General features: G+C 42.4%; 1 protein-coding gene across 3 annotated transcripts; it reads right to left on the bottom strand.

Moving 5' to 3' along the window:
• Window positions 1-6: 6 nt before the first annotated feature.
• On the bottom strand, window positions 7-6,843 carry rflna (refilin A). Of its 3 annotated transcripts, XM_034078376.2 has the most exons (5): window positions 6,559-6,843; window positions 6,113-6,442; window positions 2,805-2,865; window positions 1,555-1,664; window positions 7-1,073 (listed from the first exon to the last, which is right to left on the bottom strand). In XM_034078376.2, exons 2-5 carry the CDS (start codon window positions 6,329-6,331, stop codon window positions 780-782), a joined length of 684 nt encoding a protein of 227 aa, XP_033934267.1. In that variant the 5' UTR covers window positions 6,332-6,442; window positions 6,559-6,843; the 3' UTR covers window positions 7-779. The 3 variants fall into 3 exon arrangements, with proteins under 3 accessions (XP_033934267.1, XP_033934268.1, XP_033934269.1); XM_034078377.2 differs by lacking the exon at window positions 2,805-2,865; XM_034078378.1 differs by lacking the exons at window positions 6,113-6,442; window positions 6,559-6,843 and having other exon boundaries at window positions 2,805-2,835.
• Between the last annotated feature and the right edge of the window lie 9,671 nt (window positions 6,844-16,514).

Genomic DNA, 16,514 nt, shown 5'->3' with positions numbered 1-16,514 from the left:
CCTTTTTTCAAATATTCTCAAGGCATCAGATGTTATTGTGCTGTCTTTTAATTAGACTTTAGTTTGAATTATACAGTCAGCTCTGGGAACTTAACAAGACTTTGCAATGTGCAGTTGAGTTTAATTCAATTATTAATTAATCTAGACAGGCTGCTGTTTTAATGTGTGTTAATTTACGCTGTACAACAAAAGCAAGCGTTTTGTCTCAGAGTGTGGAGGTCATACAAAGAGATAAACTTTGGTCCAATGTTTTCACATGCTGAAATCCCCCCCACCCCCGCAATTCAAGTCCACTGGGAGGACTTTGATATAGAAAACAAGTGCAATAAAGCCATATTAGAAAGCTTTGCATTGGCGTGTGTCGGTTGGCTCGGAGCTGAAATCCACCACATCTCGACTTTTCTCTAACACAGTCCGTCACCTTCACTGAGGATACATCCAACCGGAAAGGCCGCCAATTTGTCAGCTCTTGTATTAAATAAGACATTAACCATTGATAAACTGCCGTACGACAGACAGTTTTTAAAGACTGCATCAGTAGAAAGTCTAAAAAAACTCAGGTGAAATGTCGATAAAGGGTTCCAACAGTTTCCTCCATGGCGAGTAAAGATGAACAGAGCAGGGTTTTTCAGGTATTACTTGAAGTATTTCCCTTTCAATATAGGCCTCCCCAAGTTCCTTGTCCTCAAAAACAAATGATACAATCACCAGGTAGCCCTCTCCCAGTGCATTGTGGGCCCTACAGGTCCTCTGTGTAGATGATGCAGGGACTAGTATCCTCACTGGACTCCAGCTTCACCGTGGAGACGAACCAGCGGCGGGACCCCGTGGCGTTGTAGTTGAGCGTGGTGCGGTACGTGTTCTTGGCGTGCTTCGGGTAGATGATGGTGGTGCTTCGGTAGCTGATGGGTTTCTGCCGCGGCTCCAGGTAAACTTGGGACTTGTAGCTCCTCCAGGTGCAGTTCCTCACTGCCACCACCGTCTCGCTGAAGGAGGTTGGCGTGGGAACCGGGGTGCAGTACACCTGGTCCTGGTAGTGCTTGTCCGAGTCGTACTTGACCTCGGAGTTGCATCTGTAAGGAAAAAGAGGGGGACACGTTTTTAGAAAGGCAGCTAAAATTGACCGCTAGGTGGCAGTGTTGTTAAAAGAGAAGATCAAATGTTACTTTAATAATCCCGAAGAAAATTCTTGTGCCAGATTAATACAAGACTAAAAAAATATGGGTACAAATATGAAGTGTATAGAAAAATAGAAAAAGCGTAGAAAAGAGTAAGACCCTTTTTTTCTTACAATATTACGACAACATGAGAATAACATCAAGGGTACAACATGTATGTTACGCTAATACTATCTCAGTAAAATAAATATACTAAAATGGTTTTGCACATGATTTTGAGAGCAATATTGGCAAAGTTTTAAAAAAGTCACAGAGATGTAATATTACATATATGAATACATAAAGGTATATTTGTGTGAATGTGTTATTCATAAAAAAATAAGACAATTAGGCTCCAAATAGCAACCTCTGTCATTATGCTTCAAAGTTCCCTTACTTGATTTCCTGCTCCGGTTTGGGGTTGACCTCGATGCTTTCTCCGAAGAACACAGGATGCATGCGGGTCTTTGGGTCTGTGCCCGTGGAGTTCAGCAGCAGGTAGGGCAGCTGGGCAGAGGAAACACAAGAGTCACAATCTCGTGTGTGTGTGTGTGTGTGTGTGTGTGTGTGTGTGTGTGTGTGTGTGTGTGTGTGTGTGTGTGTGTGTGTGTGTGTGTGTGTGTGTGTGTGTGTGTGTGTGTGCGCGTGCGTGTGTGTGTGCGCGTGCGTGTGTGTGTGTGTGTGTGTGTGTGTGTGTTTAGACTGAAAATAGGCTAACAGATGTTGAGCCCGACAGATGTTACAGAATGCAAAACTAAAATGACTGGTGGAGATGATGCTCTCAGAAGTAAGGGGATGATATTAAAGATTCTCATTTAGTCTGGCCAGCCCGAACAAAATGGGTTCACATTGGCAAGCATGCATGTGTGTGATGGAGACCCTCTAATACTCATGTACATCTTAAATGGCCAATATCGCAAATTATCCACACTATTTGTATTTAGCATATTGTTTAAAAACCCTTAAACCCCTTAACCCTTAAATGGGGATAATGCTTTCCCGTATGAATAAGAATAATCTACTAAAAATCCAATAAACCAATAATGAGTACAACAAACATTCCTAAGCTCCTGTTACAATCATACTACTCATTCTGGTCATGGGATACATTCAGAGCGTCTGCTTTACACAGTGTGCCACACCAGATGGGATACAGATACACTGTACTCAACTAACTGTACAGTATGAACCAGGTCTGTTTTAGCACTGACCTTTTACCCCTGAGTGTCCCCTCTGGGGCCACAGGGGGACAAACAGAGCTGCACCAATCACAATCACAGATACTGTCACACACTGACCGTTTTCTTTGCATGTGTGTCTCTGGCCAATCTGAATCAAATGGCACCACAACTCCGACACCTCTCACGTTACATACGAGAGGCTGTCACATGCTGTGGTTTGGCCACAGCAGAGCGTACATGCCTCTGCAGGGGACGAGCGAGAACAGGCCAAGGGCACGGCACATCGCTGAGAGAGGCTCCTCTTACCTACCATCATCACCCACACACTATCTGAGCGCTGGAGCTGGTCTTGCACAGCTGCTAGTTTTACCACCAGACTGAAACAAAGTTAATCTGCGGCCTCTTCTCTTTTTGCTGCTGGTACTTCATGGCCTAAAAAAATGGTAGGACTTGAGATTGTCTTTACCTCCACTGCTCCGGCATGGAGAGCATCCCAGGTATTTCACCACAGTGTGTTCTGGCAACTTCTGCAAAGCAAACATTGGTGAATAGAGGAGAGGTCACCTCCAGACAGTGGATCCCCCAGAATGCTCGCAGAGCATAAACTCCCCTGGAAGCACATTTCTGCCCAGGAAAAACACTGTGCAGCTGAGCCACCCACACAATGTACAATGCACAATGTAGAGCTGCAGAGAGAAACGCCAACTCAAACACACTTCTCCAATTGCCTGCTGTTTGGGGAAGTGATCTGACTTTGCATCCTGGTGTTTGCAAGGACGTTAATGTAAGAGCATCGGTACCACACAGCGAGGCAGATTTAGAAAATTGTCATGAGATATGTCTCCTGTCCGTCCTCGATTTTAATCCACCGACACTTGACCGGTATCCTTGAATCCTTGAGGAAATGAACACAACCTTCTGCAGGTCTGACAGATAACATGGCCACACTCGTTTGTTGCATGCCTCTAGTCCCTTTTGTTAGTTAAGACCTTCGTAAAGACACAGTATACAAATATGTATCTGTATACATTTGAAAACAGGGGTGCTTCACGTTTCATTTAGAAGTGAGAGGTCATCCAGCTCTTATGCAATGGCCTGCAGCCGCTCTAACAAGACCCAGAATAGAACTGGAGGATTGTTGGTAGGTGGCGTACAAAAACAACACATAAATATATTTGGAAAAGAGAAACAAATGTATGCATCCTCATGTCCTCACAGTCATGTAACTTGACAACTTTTCTGATGAAGAGTTTTGGTTGTTTCCATACACAGCTACACTGATGGGATTAGCAACACAAGCAGCCTCTATCAGGACGGATCTTTAGAAGAAAAACACAAAGCAGAGAAGTCCTGCTAATCTGAACCTCCAGAGGATTAGAGGATCTTTCTCTTTCTCTGTTTCAGGCTCCAGCAAACCAATGTCACGCAACTCCCAGGATGCAACGCTGCATTTCTGAGGCCTCCGTCAGACTCTTTAAAAGCCACCCCGACCTGTGCAGACATGTTCTGAAAACGTTTGAGAATGGGAGTGATCTGGAAATCCTTTTCAATCAAATCAACCATGTCACAGAAAACCACTGAGTCATTAGTAGCCATTTTAATTATTCAAAATCTTTCCATGGAACATAATCTATTCTGTGTAGTGACATGTCTGTCCTCAGATGAATAAGTACTAATGTTGCCTCAGGGTTACTGTTTGATGGTTCTATGTACAGACCAGTAGTTGCAGTTTCCCGATCAGATGTAATTATAGACAGAAAATTGATTCCCTATGGCTCCAAAGCTCTTTGTGTTTTTCAGAAAATAACTGAAATAAAAAAGTGCAGAAGACGTTAATAATGGTTGACTGTTAATACGTTTTTCTAAATATTTCAGCTTTATACATGGACTTGCTGATGTCCATGGTGAGATTTGAGCTGAGACAGGCATCAAACAGGTCCAATGAATCCACACACATTTACACATAAAAAGTTATTATTCATTTTCCAGATAAATAATCTACTGCAACTACATTGTTTTCAATATTCATTAAAATGCTAATAGTTTTCTAGCTTTTTGGATTCATTGCTTGGTCGGAGAATACTGAAACATATCCATTCCAGTTTCTCAGTCTTTAAATGTTTGATTTGTCAATCCAAAACCAAAAGATATTCACTTTGATATGATGTAAAAGCAGGAAATCTTCATTTTTTAGAAGCTTAAATCAATACGATACCGGTTTAGTAACAATAAAAACATTTGCCGATTACTTTTCTACCGTTCGACTACTCATTTAGTCGACTTATATGTGCAGCTCTGATCAACTTTAGATAATCCTTTGTGCTTCCTTCAACTTTAACTCCTGTTTTCAGCTTTTCATTTTGTGACTGATGTTGTTGTTCACAGACTGAGCATGACACTTAACACTCAGGTAACTATGGGTTAGACTAGACTCACATTTCTAAAGTGCAAAACTGAAGTTTTCTAATGTATAGGCTCCCAACTTGGGTTGTGTCATTCAACCAGACATGATAAATAAGTACAGAAATAAGAAGGATCATAATGTGTACGAGGGAAAGGACTGTGTAAACCGTTGAATGGAATATCCTTCTCTTGTTAAAATAGCCATGCAATCAAAAACATATGCAACATGTGAAAACATTTGCGAGCAGTGCTGCAAAGATTAGTTTGACAGAAAGTAATCGCCCACTATTTTATTATCCATACAGAAATGTCATAAAAGGCTGCTTTAGGCCTCTTAAATATCGATATTTCATGCCTTTCTCTGTATTCTTTCACATTAAAATGAATACCTCTGGGTTTTGTTCTGACCAAACTAAACTAAACATTTAAAGACATTATTCTACATTATTTTCTAACATATAACATTTGTAGAAGTTTCTATTGGACTTATCTTCTCTAAATCACTCGGTTGGCCAGAACGTATCCAATAATCAACCAATTTGACCATTTCTGTTTATTTGAAGTGGTTTCAATTAAAAGTTCTTGTGGTTATTGAAACTTTTTATAAAGCTAGTTTCTGACTTTGTGTTTCATTTAGATTATTCTGTTTTAGCATGCACATGGCTGTCAGTTTTAAAGGTCCTTATAGTAGAAATAGACAGTCCCGATGTAAATCCGTCACAGAGCATTCGCATAATAACATTTTTACTGTCTTGTCATGTAAGGCGAGAGACAGAAACCTGATTTCACGAGTCATGCTTTTAGTGTAGGCCACACACCTTGAGATGAGTGAAGCAATTAAAGTGATAAAGCTTCTGTCATCACACCGGGAGCCCCTGAAATCCTGGCAAGGACCCCCGGGAGTCCCTGGACCCCAGATTGGAAACCCAGTGACAGTGACATCTTCAGCGCAAGTACAAGATCAGAAGTTTGCAACTGAGGAATTTCTGACAGAGAGAGAGAGAGAGAGAGAGAGAGAGAGAGAGAGAGAGAGAGAGAGAGAGAGAGAGAGAGAGGGGGAGAGGGAGAGGGAGAGGGAGGGAGAGAGAGAGAGAGGGAGAGAGAGAGAGAGAGAGAGAGAGAAAGAACGAGAAAGAAAGAGAGCTTCCAGATGTTATGTGAGTAAAGACTGAAGTGAAATCTGTTTCTTGCCAAAAACTAAAAAGCTCACAGAATTGCAGTTTCTCTCGCAGCAGCGTCATTATTTATCCATTAGGTATTTTATTCTTTAATTCAGTGAGTCAATGAAGACACAAAACAGACCCAGATCACAGCTTTCAGATTACAAAATTGCAGCAAATAACACAGTAACTACAGCGATATGTTTCTTACCAGTTTGCCTTCTCTGCTTTCCTTTTTGTAATATCCATGATGGCTTTCGACGGGCGTCGTGCAGCTGCCGGAGCGCGAGTCGATCAGACCCGGGGAGAGGGAGCAGAAGGGCGGACTGGGGCTGGGTGGCAACCCCGAATCCGGACTGTCGAGCAGCCCTTCCCGGTTCTTTCCTTTCAGGCTATCATCCATCGCTTGTAAATGTAGGTGCCCCACCATTTCTGGGACGACTCAAGTATAAAAAAAACACCCCGGACCAAGTTGCACTGACAAGTTGAGCGCTCCTGCCTCGGAAAGACAATCCTGGGTGAACTTCTTTTAGGAGGACTCCTGCAACCGGAGAAAAAGGGGGAAAATATGGATTTAATCAAAGCCCATACACTAGGAAAAAAAACTCCCCACAGTGATATGGATCCAGCCCTTATTTCTCCAAAACATTACTGTACCTGCGCGTCGTGAACTAGTCTGTCCACTTTTAATTCCGAAATATATTCCAATTTGCGGGAAAAACCAACCACAATCTTAAATACTAACTTCAACCTTCACACCAAAGTGTAGTTTACACTATTTATATATATCACAACTGAACAAAAACGTAATAAATCTCGCGCAAAAACAAAAAGTCGACCGTGCGTCTGGCACCGATCAGGATGAGAGCTCCTCTGCTCTGCTGAGTGTGTGTGAGAGTGTGTGTGTGTGTGAGTGAGTGTGTGTGTGTGTGTGTGTGTGTGTGTGTGTGTGTGTGTGTGTGTGTGTGTGTGTGTGTGTGTGTGTGTGTGTGTGTGTGTGTGTGTGTGTGTGTGTGTGTGTGTGTGTGTGTGTGTGTGTGTGTGTGTGTGTGTGTGTGTGTGTGTGTGTGTGTGTGTGTGTGTGTGTGCATGTGTGTGTGCGCTCTGCAGCGGAGAGCTCCTTCTTAATGATCCTGCCAGGCTTTTTTGCACCTGGATCCAGTCCAGCCCTCATGATCTGGATCACTTCCATGAACAACCGACAGGGGCGAGCACGTCCTCCCTGCTCCTGCTGCACGGTGACCTATGACGGGGACTGACTGAGTGTGGTTATAATCGAAGTGCCTTTGAGCAAGTTATACCATCCCTTCTGGAGCTAGGGTTTGGTTTATCTTGATAACTATAATTAACAGTTAGTTATTCATAAGTAGTAATTGGCACAACTGTAGTGATTTTCTAGTTGGCTACATAATAACAGGTTTATATAAAGGTTTCTTATAAACCAGTTGGTATGTATTTCATCTTGCATTTCTCACAATAAGCAGTATTAATTATACATCACTAAATTACATTGATTAGCATTTATAATGAGAAATTTTCCACATTTAGATATTTATATTTGATAATATGTCACTTCATCAGAGAACTCTAGTTACCTATTTGTTAATCGGTAGAAGTTAGTAATCACTGTTGAATACTTCCAATAGCTACCAATAACTATTACTATTCATAATTAGCATTACGTTTCTGATTAGTGGCACCTCTATTCCTCCATGGGCGGTGGTGGCGAAGTCGATAGGGACTTGGCTTGGCAACTGGAAGGTTTGAGTTCCCGGCAAGACCAAGTGCTACCGAGGTGTCCCTGAGCAAGGCACCGTTCCCCACACTGCTCCCCGGGTGCCGTTCAAAATGGCAGCACACTGCTCCTAACACTAGGATGGGACAAATGCAGAGAAACAATTTCCCCACGAGGGATTAATAAAAGTCCATCTTTTTGTGTATTTATGGGACAATATTGGTAAATTGTCAATATAATCAAATTTGAGGTGTAGATCTGAGTTGAACAATCTGAAACAGCTCAATGCATATCAAGTCTGAGAGATGAACTCCACAGCTAAACAAGAAAGTATATCATCTCCGTAACTGCACATTTGCATATTTTTTAAGCTCACCTATTACTTTTTTTTTGAAAGCCTGGAGCTCATCTCATTGCCAACATCAGAACAAATTAGCTGGGTATCTGCAATGAGTAAAACCCTTTACAATTTGAATGTTGTTCAGCTAAAGTTATCCGAAATGATCACAAAGTTATTTAAGCGTTGTTATCCTGAGAAACTCCCCTGATGTCAATCCTTGTATAGTTTTAGTTATTTCCAGAAATGATCAGCCGGCTGCCTTTGTGGAGCAGTTTGTTTTGTTCCAGAATATATCTTGTCAAAGGATTATTAAAGGATCACTGAAGTTATTTTTCATAAGGCCTGGGTGTATATGTGTCTGTAACCATCTTGCCTGGTGTATTTCAGGACTGGGTGGAGTTGGGTGGGAACGCTGTGTGCATTCAGCAGCCACACACACACACACACACACACACACACACACACACACACACACACACACACACACACACACACACACACACACACACACACACACACACACACACACACACACACACACACACACACACACACACACACACACACACACACACACACACACACACACACACTTACAAAAACACACGCATTTACAGTAGAAAACCTGAGTGAACAGCATGCAGAGGAGAGATTGAATCCTTGCTGATGGCTCTCTCCACATTATGTCTGCACTCTCTGTTCATACGGTTACTCTTACCAACAGCAGCCCTGCCAAAAGGGAAATCAGAGCATAAATAAGAGCCAGTGCAGAGCAGCACAGAGCAGACTGTGTGTCTTAAGTGGTTGATTGTATCTTTGATGGTCCACCAGCTCTCCATGGTGATTACCACAGATTGCCAGGAAATCATGCGTGATGTTTTTTCAGTTCGTATAAAAACTAAGATAACTCTGTGTTTGCCTTTGTTGTCTGGAAGATATATTTAATTGCATGCCCGTTAAGCTTGTGCAGCTGTAATCTTGTTTGCAGAGAATTGTTTTCCCTCCTCTGTGTTATTGTTTCAAAGCCGCGGCAGGAAGCTGTGGAGCGGCGCTGTGAGTTTTACTGGCATTTCCCGTGTCAGGTGTGTTTTTGTGTCATCATGTCCATCTTTAAGGGCCCGTCATGTTGATCCTTAGGGCAATCAAGGGATTAGTGTTGAGATCTGGTACAGATTAGCCATAAAATAGTGGGACGCAGATGATGAGCGTGTTTGTGGTTGTAGGCATGTCTGTGATGGGAAGAGTTGCTCAACTGCAGCCACATTAAGGAGGGAACCAAGGGAGTTCTCAACATGATTTAAGTGGCTATTCTGACATTTGGTTTTGGTATTTGATACATACGTATAGTTTAATGGTTAATGACCAAATACCTGCAAAAGGGACATTTGTCTATCAGGCTAAATTGTAAATATTAGCATGCTAAACTAGTGTAGCCTTTATTATACAGTATTTACTAAACTTGTTGTTGTTGTTGTTGTTGTTGTTGTTGTGAGTTTGTTAGCCTTCTGTTGTTGCACCACTGTGCTTAAGTACAAATCTAGATTGATGTTATGAAGACCACAAACTCAAATTACATTCAACCATATGTAGATATATCAAAACTAAGGGCATGTCTAGATACCTCAAAACAGGCTACACATCTGTTTGTAACTTGGATGATCACATTGTTTAGGAACAGTGTTAGATGCCTGTTATGTTGTTACCCAACACCAATGTCTTTCCATTTAAGAAAACGGCTCACCTTTTCAAAACGTGTTTCAAAAACACGTTTAAACCTTCTTTTCAAAGCATGTGCTGGACTACAATTATCTTCCAACACAACGTCTCTTTTTCATGTTGACATTACCACTTGGGACAACTTCATATCACACCTAGAAAGAAAACGTTCACCTGGGACATATTTGACGTCTATCGTCTGGTTTAAATGTTCTATGTGTCAGTGCGCATCACCTTGGTTTCACTCAATTAGCAGAATAGTCAATTTAACTCTCAGCTCGTCACAGTTTAAACCAACAAACGAAACTTATTTTGCCCAGACTAGCTTAATGTTTTCTCCATGTGCTGCAATCCATCACAGGTTCCAGGAGATTCATTATTATTGTTAGCAACCTGCGATGGCTGTCTGCATACCTGTTTTATCATTCTCATTCAAGTACAGTTTCAATGACACTGCATATCAAACCTATGAACTCTCCTTTGTAGATGCAATACTTGGGACGCTATTGAACAGACGTCTTTACCATTTGTTGAAGTAGCCATCCCTATTATGTGGGGGTTGATTGAAGAGTTCTGCAATCAGGATTCGGTTCCTGAGAGCTTTGAGGCAGACACAGAGGGGGGAGGACAGCCAAGCCGTCTGCTGATGATTCATTTTGTAGTGCTCCATCATCCTTCCCCCCTCATAGAGCAATCACACACATCCTGTTGCACACACACAAAACCTGAGGACACAAACATGTTTGTGTGCATGGAAGAAATGCACACACATACCCAGAGAAATAAAGACACACACATTCCTGATCTGCAGAACTCTCTGGCTCAGTTTCATTGCATTCAGAAAACGTTGCCAAGCCAGCTGTGCGGAGTGGGTCTGGAAAAGAGGGGAGGGGGGATAATACAGGTGTGTGTGTTTTGTATGTGTGTGTGTGTGTGTGTGTGTGTGCGTGTGTGTGCGCGTGTGTGTGTGTGTGTGTGTGTGTGTGTGTGTGTGTGTGTGTGTGTTTGTCTGTGTGTGTGTGTGTGTGTGTGCGCGCGTGTGTGTTTTGTATGTGTGTGTGTGTGTGTGTGTGTGCGCGTGTGTGTTTTGTATGTGTGTGTGTGTGTGCGCGCTTGTGTGTTTTGTATGTGTGTGTGTGCGCGTGTGTGTGTTTTGTATGTGTGTGTGTGTGCGCGCGTGTGTGTTTTGTATGTGTGTGTGTGTGTGTGTGTACGCGTGTGTGTGTGTGTGTGTGTGTGTGTGTGTGTGTGTGTGTGTGTGTGTGTGTGTGTGTGTGTGTGTGTGTGTGTGTGTGTGTGTGTGGTTTTTCAGTGTGAGGTACACATATTTTCTGGAGGTGTGCAGTGTGTCGTGCACGTTGGCGTGTGCATGAGCCGTCTGGAATAGCTCTCAATGTAAACAAACCACAGAGAGGCCAGCCCTGGCAGTGAGCTTGTTTTGAGCCGCTGGACGTCACTGTGGTTTCCACACACAACGCTCTTCTTCAGACTCCCAGCCAGGAACCGTCTCCATCTCACAGATAGGTGACCTTTCTCCAGTTTGCTTTTCACACAATGTACACGTAAACACTAGTCTCTTGTTCAGCGTTCACACGTGACCGAACACCTCTGGTCAGTTCCTCTTGGCCTGTTTTTAAAATGAGTTATGAACATGCTTTGAGTCTATGACAGATATGAGCCTGGCATATTTCTAAATATGCCATTTGGATCCTAGAGTTCAATCCATAATGCACCTCACGTCTCTGGAGCCTGGTTGCATCTGGTTTTAATGTGTGGAGACCCCTGCCTGGATGAAGAAGACAGTCCTCACCCTGCAGCTCCCCCTCTATCACCACCAATACTTTTGTCCTCCCTTCCCTCACAATGTATTTTACGATGAAGATAGATGGTCCAAAGCCCACCCCAATCCCAGCTTCACCAGACCATGTTAGACCTAAAAACATTTCTAAATGGCTGCCTTAAAATAATCACTGGGATAAAATGCTGATTATTACTCTGATAAAGTCAAGTACATTTAGTCACCTGTAACCATGCTCATTAGATTATTTACTTGGCTCCTTACCTTGGCTCAAGCCTAACATTGCTTGGGAGTGATCATTAGTAAAAACTTTTTGAAAAATTGCAATATGCTTAACCAATACAGTATTTCTAAGTATAAAGTAAAAACATTTAGTTTTATGTCAATCCAGTTGTTCTAGTCAATGAAAAACTGAAATTCTAAGCACATTATTGTGCACATACCACAACCCACACGTTTTTGGGTGTGTTACTCAGGCTCATTAGAACATGTTGCACCCATAATTGACAACTACCTTTTCAATTTGACTTCCCAGTCAATCAGAGGAGACCAGGCTTTTTCAAGAGGGGGTCTTCAAGAGACAGGCGCTTAAACTGAGTGTTTAAGGTAAAAGAGGTATAGTATGATGGAAAGTACGACAAATAAGAATGTTTTTTGAACCTGAGATCAAAAATGAGGATGATAAGTTCCTTTTAAAGCTAGGGCTTTAAACTACCAAAATGTCAGTGTCATAATTTCTCCTCTGCCTGTTTTGCGGGATTTTATTTCACTGTGTTCCAGTTTAATTTGTACAAGTTTGTAAGAGTAAGCGTGAGAGTCTTGAGGTGACAAAGTTGTTGTTTGCATATTTTCCACTGTTTCATTGCCACTGTTCAGATGTTGTGTAGCTCGGTGCAGCCTGCACACTTTGTGATCTCCTCACTGAATCCCCCCCAGGCTCCACAGCTGTTGGCCTTGCATGCTAGCAGCTCATCCACTCTTAGCTGTAATCAGTGATTCACCTGCACACGCTTCCTCTGACATTTTCACTTCCTCACAGCTTTGTGTGAACAGTCAATAGGTAAACACGAAAATGGGTTTTGTTTAATGTGTAACAGCTATCTGACTGACTACCGACAGTCAGTGATGCACATTCAGTTTATGGATCTAAATATATATATGTGGATCTATATTCTGCTTAAGTAAATATACAGAGATAATGAAAATCGCATGAAGCGTCACCAAAGAAGGGACTTTGTGTGCAGACAGTCAATAGTCGGTCGTTGGTTTGGGTACATTTGGTGCATATGACTCACAGATCTGTCAGACAAATACCAGGGAGTGGGAGTGTCAACAGTATCCACCCTGAGAAAAATGAAATGTGGACAGAGATACAATCTGTGCTTTGTGTTTCGTGTCGATTCCCTGCGTTATTTATTGACTAAACAAGGTGGTCACAGGGAGAGCCAGGCTCAGCAGGGGAGCAAACACAGCCATGTGAGCGAGTCAATGAAGACAAGAAAGGGTCACGGCAGGGGCAGAGGACCAAGAGATAAGAGCTGTTTATGTTTCGTGTCCCATTCATCTCCATTGAGAGGCATTCATCTCTAAACGTAGAGACAACAGGTTGTGCCCTTTGCCCTGCTCTCCCTGCCTTTAAAGCATAAACAAGTCCCACTCCCAACAGCCTGGCTGTTTGCTCAGAGTGTTTGCTCAGCTTTGTGGTTTGGGTTGGAGTGTTAAAGCTACACAGGTAGTTCAAGGCACAAAATCAAAATTGAGATCAATGTCACCGTGACGGCAGCTCACCACAGTAACATGATATTTATTACGCTGTCATTACACCAAAGTGATTCAGTCCACGTTGTAGGAAAAACAAACAAGCTGTGACCTCCTCTTCAGAGTCAAAGGGATTTATTCTCAACAATATTTGTTTCACCATCTAACTTCCTCTCGGTGGAGTCTCCTCTGCCCTGTGGGATATTAACATCTTTGGCTGGTTGATTCACCAAACCTGCACCTCAAAGTGATTTGTGTTTCACTCACAGTCATGAATTCTGATGGAGAGCAGCTCTCTGCCATCGACTGAGGTTGTGTTTCCCATGGTGCTTTGTGTTTGCCTTCAAGCCTGCAGGGGTGTAATGACAAGCGTGGACCACCCATGTCTGCTTTGGCCTGAATGTTATTTAAGGAATTCCCCCAGCTTCAGTGTTTGTGTGTGTGTGTGTGTGTGTGTGTGTGTGTGTGTGTGTGTGTGTGTGTGTGTGTGTGTGTGTGTGTGTGTGTGTGTGTGTGTGTGTGTGTGTGTGTGTGTGTGTGGTGTGTGTGTGTGTGCGCGCGCGCTCCAGTTTAGGTTGACAGACAGACTTAAGGTGATTATAAACACTCACCTTTAACTGATGATTTATTAATTTGTAGTACAAAAGTCATTTATTCAAAAGCTGATGATAATATTATATAATAATATTGTAATAATAATAACAAATAATAATATTTACAACAATAATGATAATAATAATAACAATAATAATAATAATATTAATCATCATCATGATATTATGTTTGATTATAATTTCAATAAAGTGTGTAGAAAATGTCCATGCATAATTTACTAAAGCTTTATAAGCAGTTATTTTAATAATATGAATATCTGTTTATTAAGTGATTGTACACATATACAAATCATGTGTAGGTTAAATTGATGTAATGCCCTTTTTGAAAGGTAAACCTTTTTATTAAATATATAAATACTCTATATATCATATACTTGCATGCATACCATTTTGAAGTGTGTAATAAAGACAATATCAACAGTTTATTTATTATACAAATTATGAACAGGCTGGTTTGAACTGTAATATAGGCATTTAAAACGAGTTATTTTGGCTAGTAGTGGCTAAGCAAAGCCAATGTAAGTCAAGGTTGCTTAGTGCACACGTCTTCACTTGTTGTACTGCTAAACGTTTCTTAAGCATTTAGCATTATGTCGTAATTGCAATGTGTAGCCGCAGTGAGCGCTGTTCAGTAAACGTAACAACTGTTGACGGGGGTATAAACTAAGTGAACACTTCAATCACAAGAGGAGTTACATTTATATAAATACATCAAGTGACAATGACATGCTCTTATTTATGCTTACTTTTCCATTATAGGCCTTGAATTAATTGTTTATATCCCAGCTTTAAAGGCTAAATAAAGCTTGGATACAAATAAATCCTGTTTAGATGTTTACTTTTGTTGTAAAAGAGATTACACGAGGTGGAATAACTAAAACAGTATGAGTAAAGGTCTTGCCAAATTCTCCTCACTCACTGGCTGCAACATGCTGCATGCAGCTATGTAGATCTACTATAATCATTCTCAGTGCCTCTGTCAGAAGCAATCAACATTACCATGCCTTCTGATCCTGATTTCTCTTTCTCTGTGCAGCGTGTTGAAAGACAAACCCAGTGAGAGGAGGTGCTGCATGAACAAGGGCTGGTTTCCAGGAGCGTCCCACTCCCCAGAGGTCAGGAGATCTGCACCCTGCGACGACCACGCACTTCCTGGCTCGGCTGGCTTCCACGGCTACAAACTGCCATGTGTTTCTTTCTGCACTGTCAACTCCGCACATGTGTTTCCAACTTGCTGAGTATCTTGGGTGAGACGTTGAGGAAGCCTTTTGTGTGGGGAGGTTCACTCTTGATGTTGCATAGAAACTCAGGAAGCTGGATTTATGGGAAATGTGGTCTACATTTCTGAAAACGCTGGCATGTATTGGCATTCTAGACAGATGAAAACAATGAACAATAGCCATGGTAGGACTATATTTCCTCACACAAAAAGAGATATTGAGATTTTCTTTTTGTTGAGTTGTCACCCTTCAGTGTCATACTTTCTCTTCTGCCTCAGTTTCTTTCTTTATCACACAGTCACTCAGTTTCACCCTGTCTCTCATTCAGTTACTCACGCTTTTTTCCATCTTCAGTCTGACATTGCCTCTTCAATGAAGTGCTGACCTTTGAACTCTCAGAGATTGACCTCTTTCCACTGATCGACGCTTCCTTCCTTGCTCTCTGCCCAGTCATGTCATGTGAAGTGGGTGGCCATATTAGGAGACAAGTTAACGTCCGTATGTCCTTCTGTGGTTTCCACTTGTCAAACTTCATACCTCTTGTTTGTAATCTGACAGTGGAAGGGTGCAGAGACCGTTTCTAAAACCCTGCTTTACAGTTGCAAGTAGGACTGGAGGTGTCTGGTAAAAAGCCCCACCAAGTAACAACATGAAAGGAAAGCAAATTCCTCACATTTTTTTCCCATCACTTTTTTAGCTCAGGGATCTAAAGTGAAAACCTCTTCACCCTGCTGGAGAGCTTACCGGTCATTTTCACTATCTCATCCGGAATCACTTAATGTCGTTGATGGAAATCATGACTGTAAAATAATTTGAGAATTGATCATCGCTGAAAGTGCCTTAAGGCTCTTGATGATGGTAGACTTGTGAGTCAGACTTGTCTGACGTGACACACGCTGACAGAGGCTCTTGTTTTCTGCAGCCGCTGTCTGGCCCCGGGCCTCTGGGAGGATACTCCACACACACACACACACACACACACACACACACACACACACACACACACACACACACACACACACACACACACACACACACGCACGCACGCACGCACGCGCGCACACACACACACACACACACACACACACACACACGCACGCACGCACGCACGTACGCACGCACGCACGCACGCACGCACACACACACACACACACACACACACACACACACACACACACACACACACACACACACACACACACACACACACACACACAGTCATTAAGGCACATACACACATGCACACTCATCTCTGAAGTGTTGCTCAACACAGCTGTTGGTAAACAGGCAGTGTTTAGATGCCCATGTCTCAACTTGTACACACACACACACACACACACACACACACACACACACACACACACACACACACACACACACACACACACACACACACACACACACACACACACACACACACACACACACACAC

This window comes from Pseudochaenichthys georgianus, unplaced genomic scaffold (assembly GCF_902827115.2).
Source record: "Pseudochaenichthys georgianus unplaced genomic scaffold, fPseGeo1.2 scaffold_420_arrow_ctg1, whole genome shotgun sequence".
Classification (NCBI taxonomy): Eukaryota; Metazoa; Chordata; class Actinopteri; order Perciformes; family Channichthyidae; genus Pseudochaenichthys; species Pseudochaenichthys georgianus.
The sequence above is the reverse complement of the archived record's forward strand: the minus strand, read 5'-3'. Positions and strand labels throughout refer to the sequence as shown.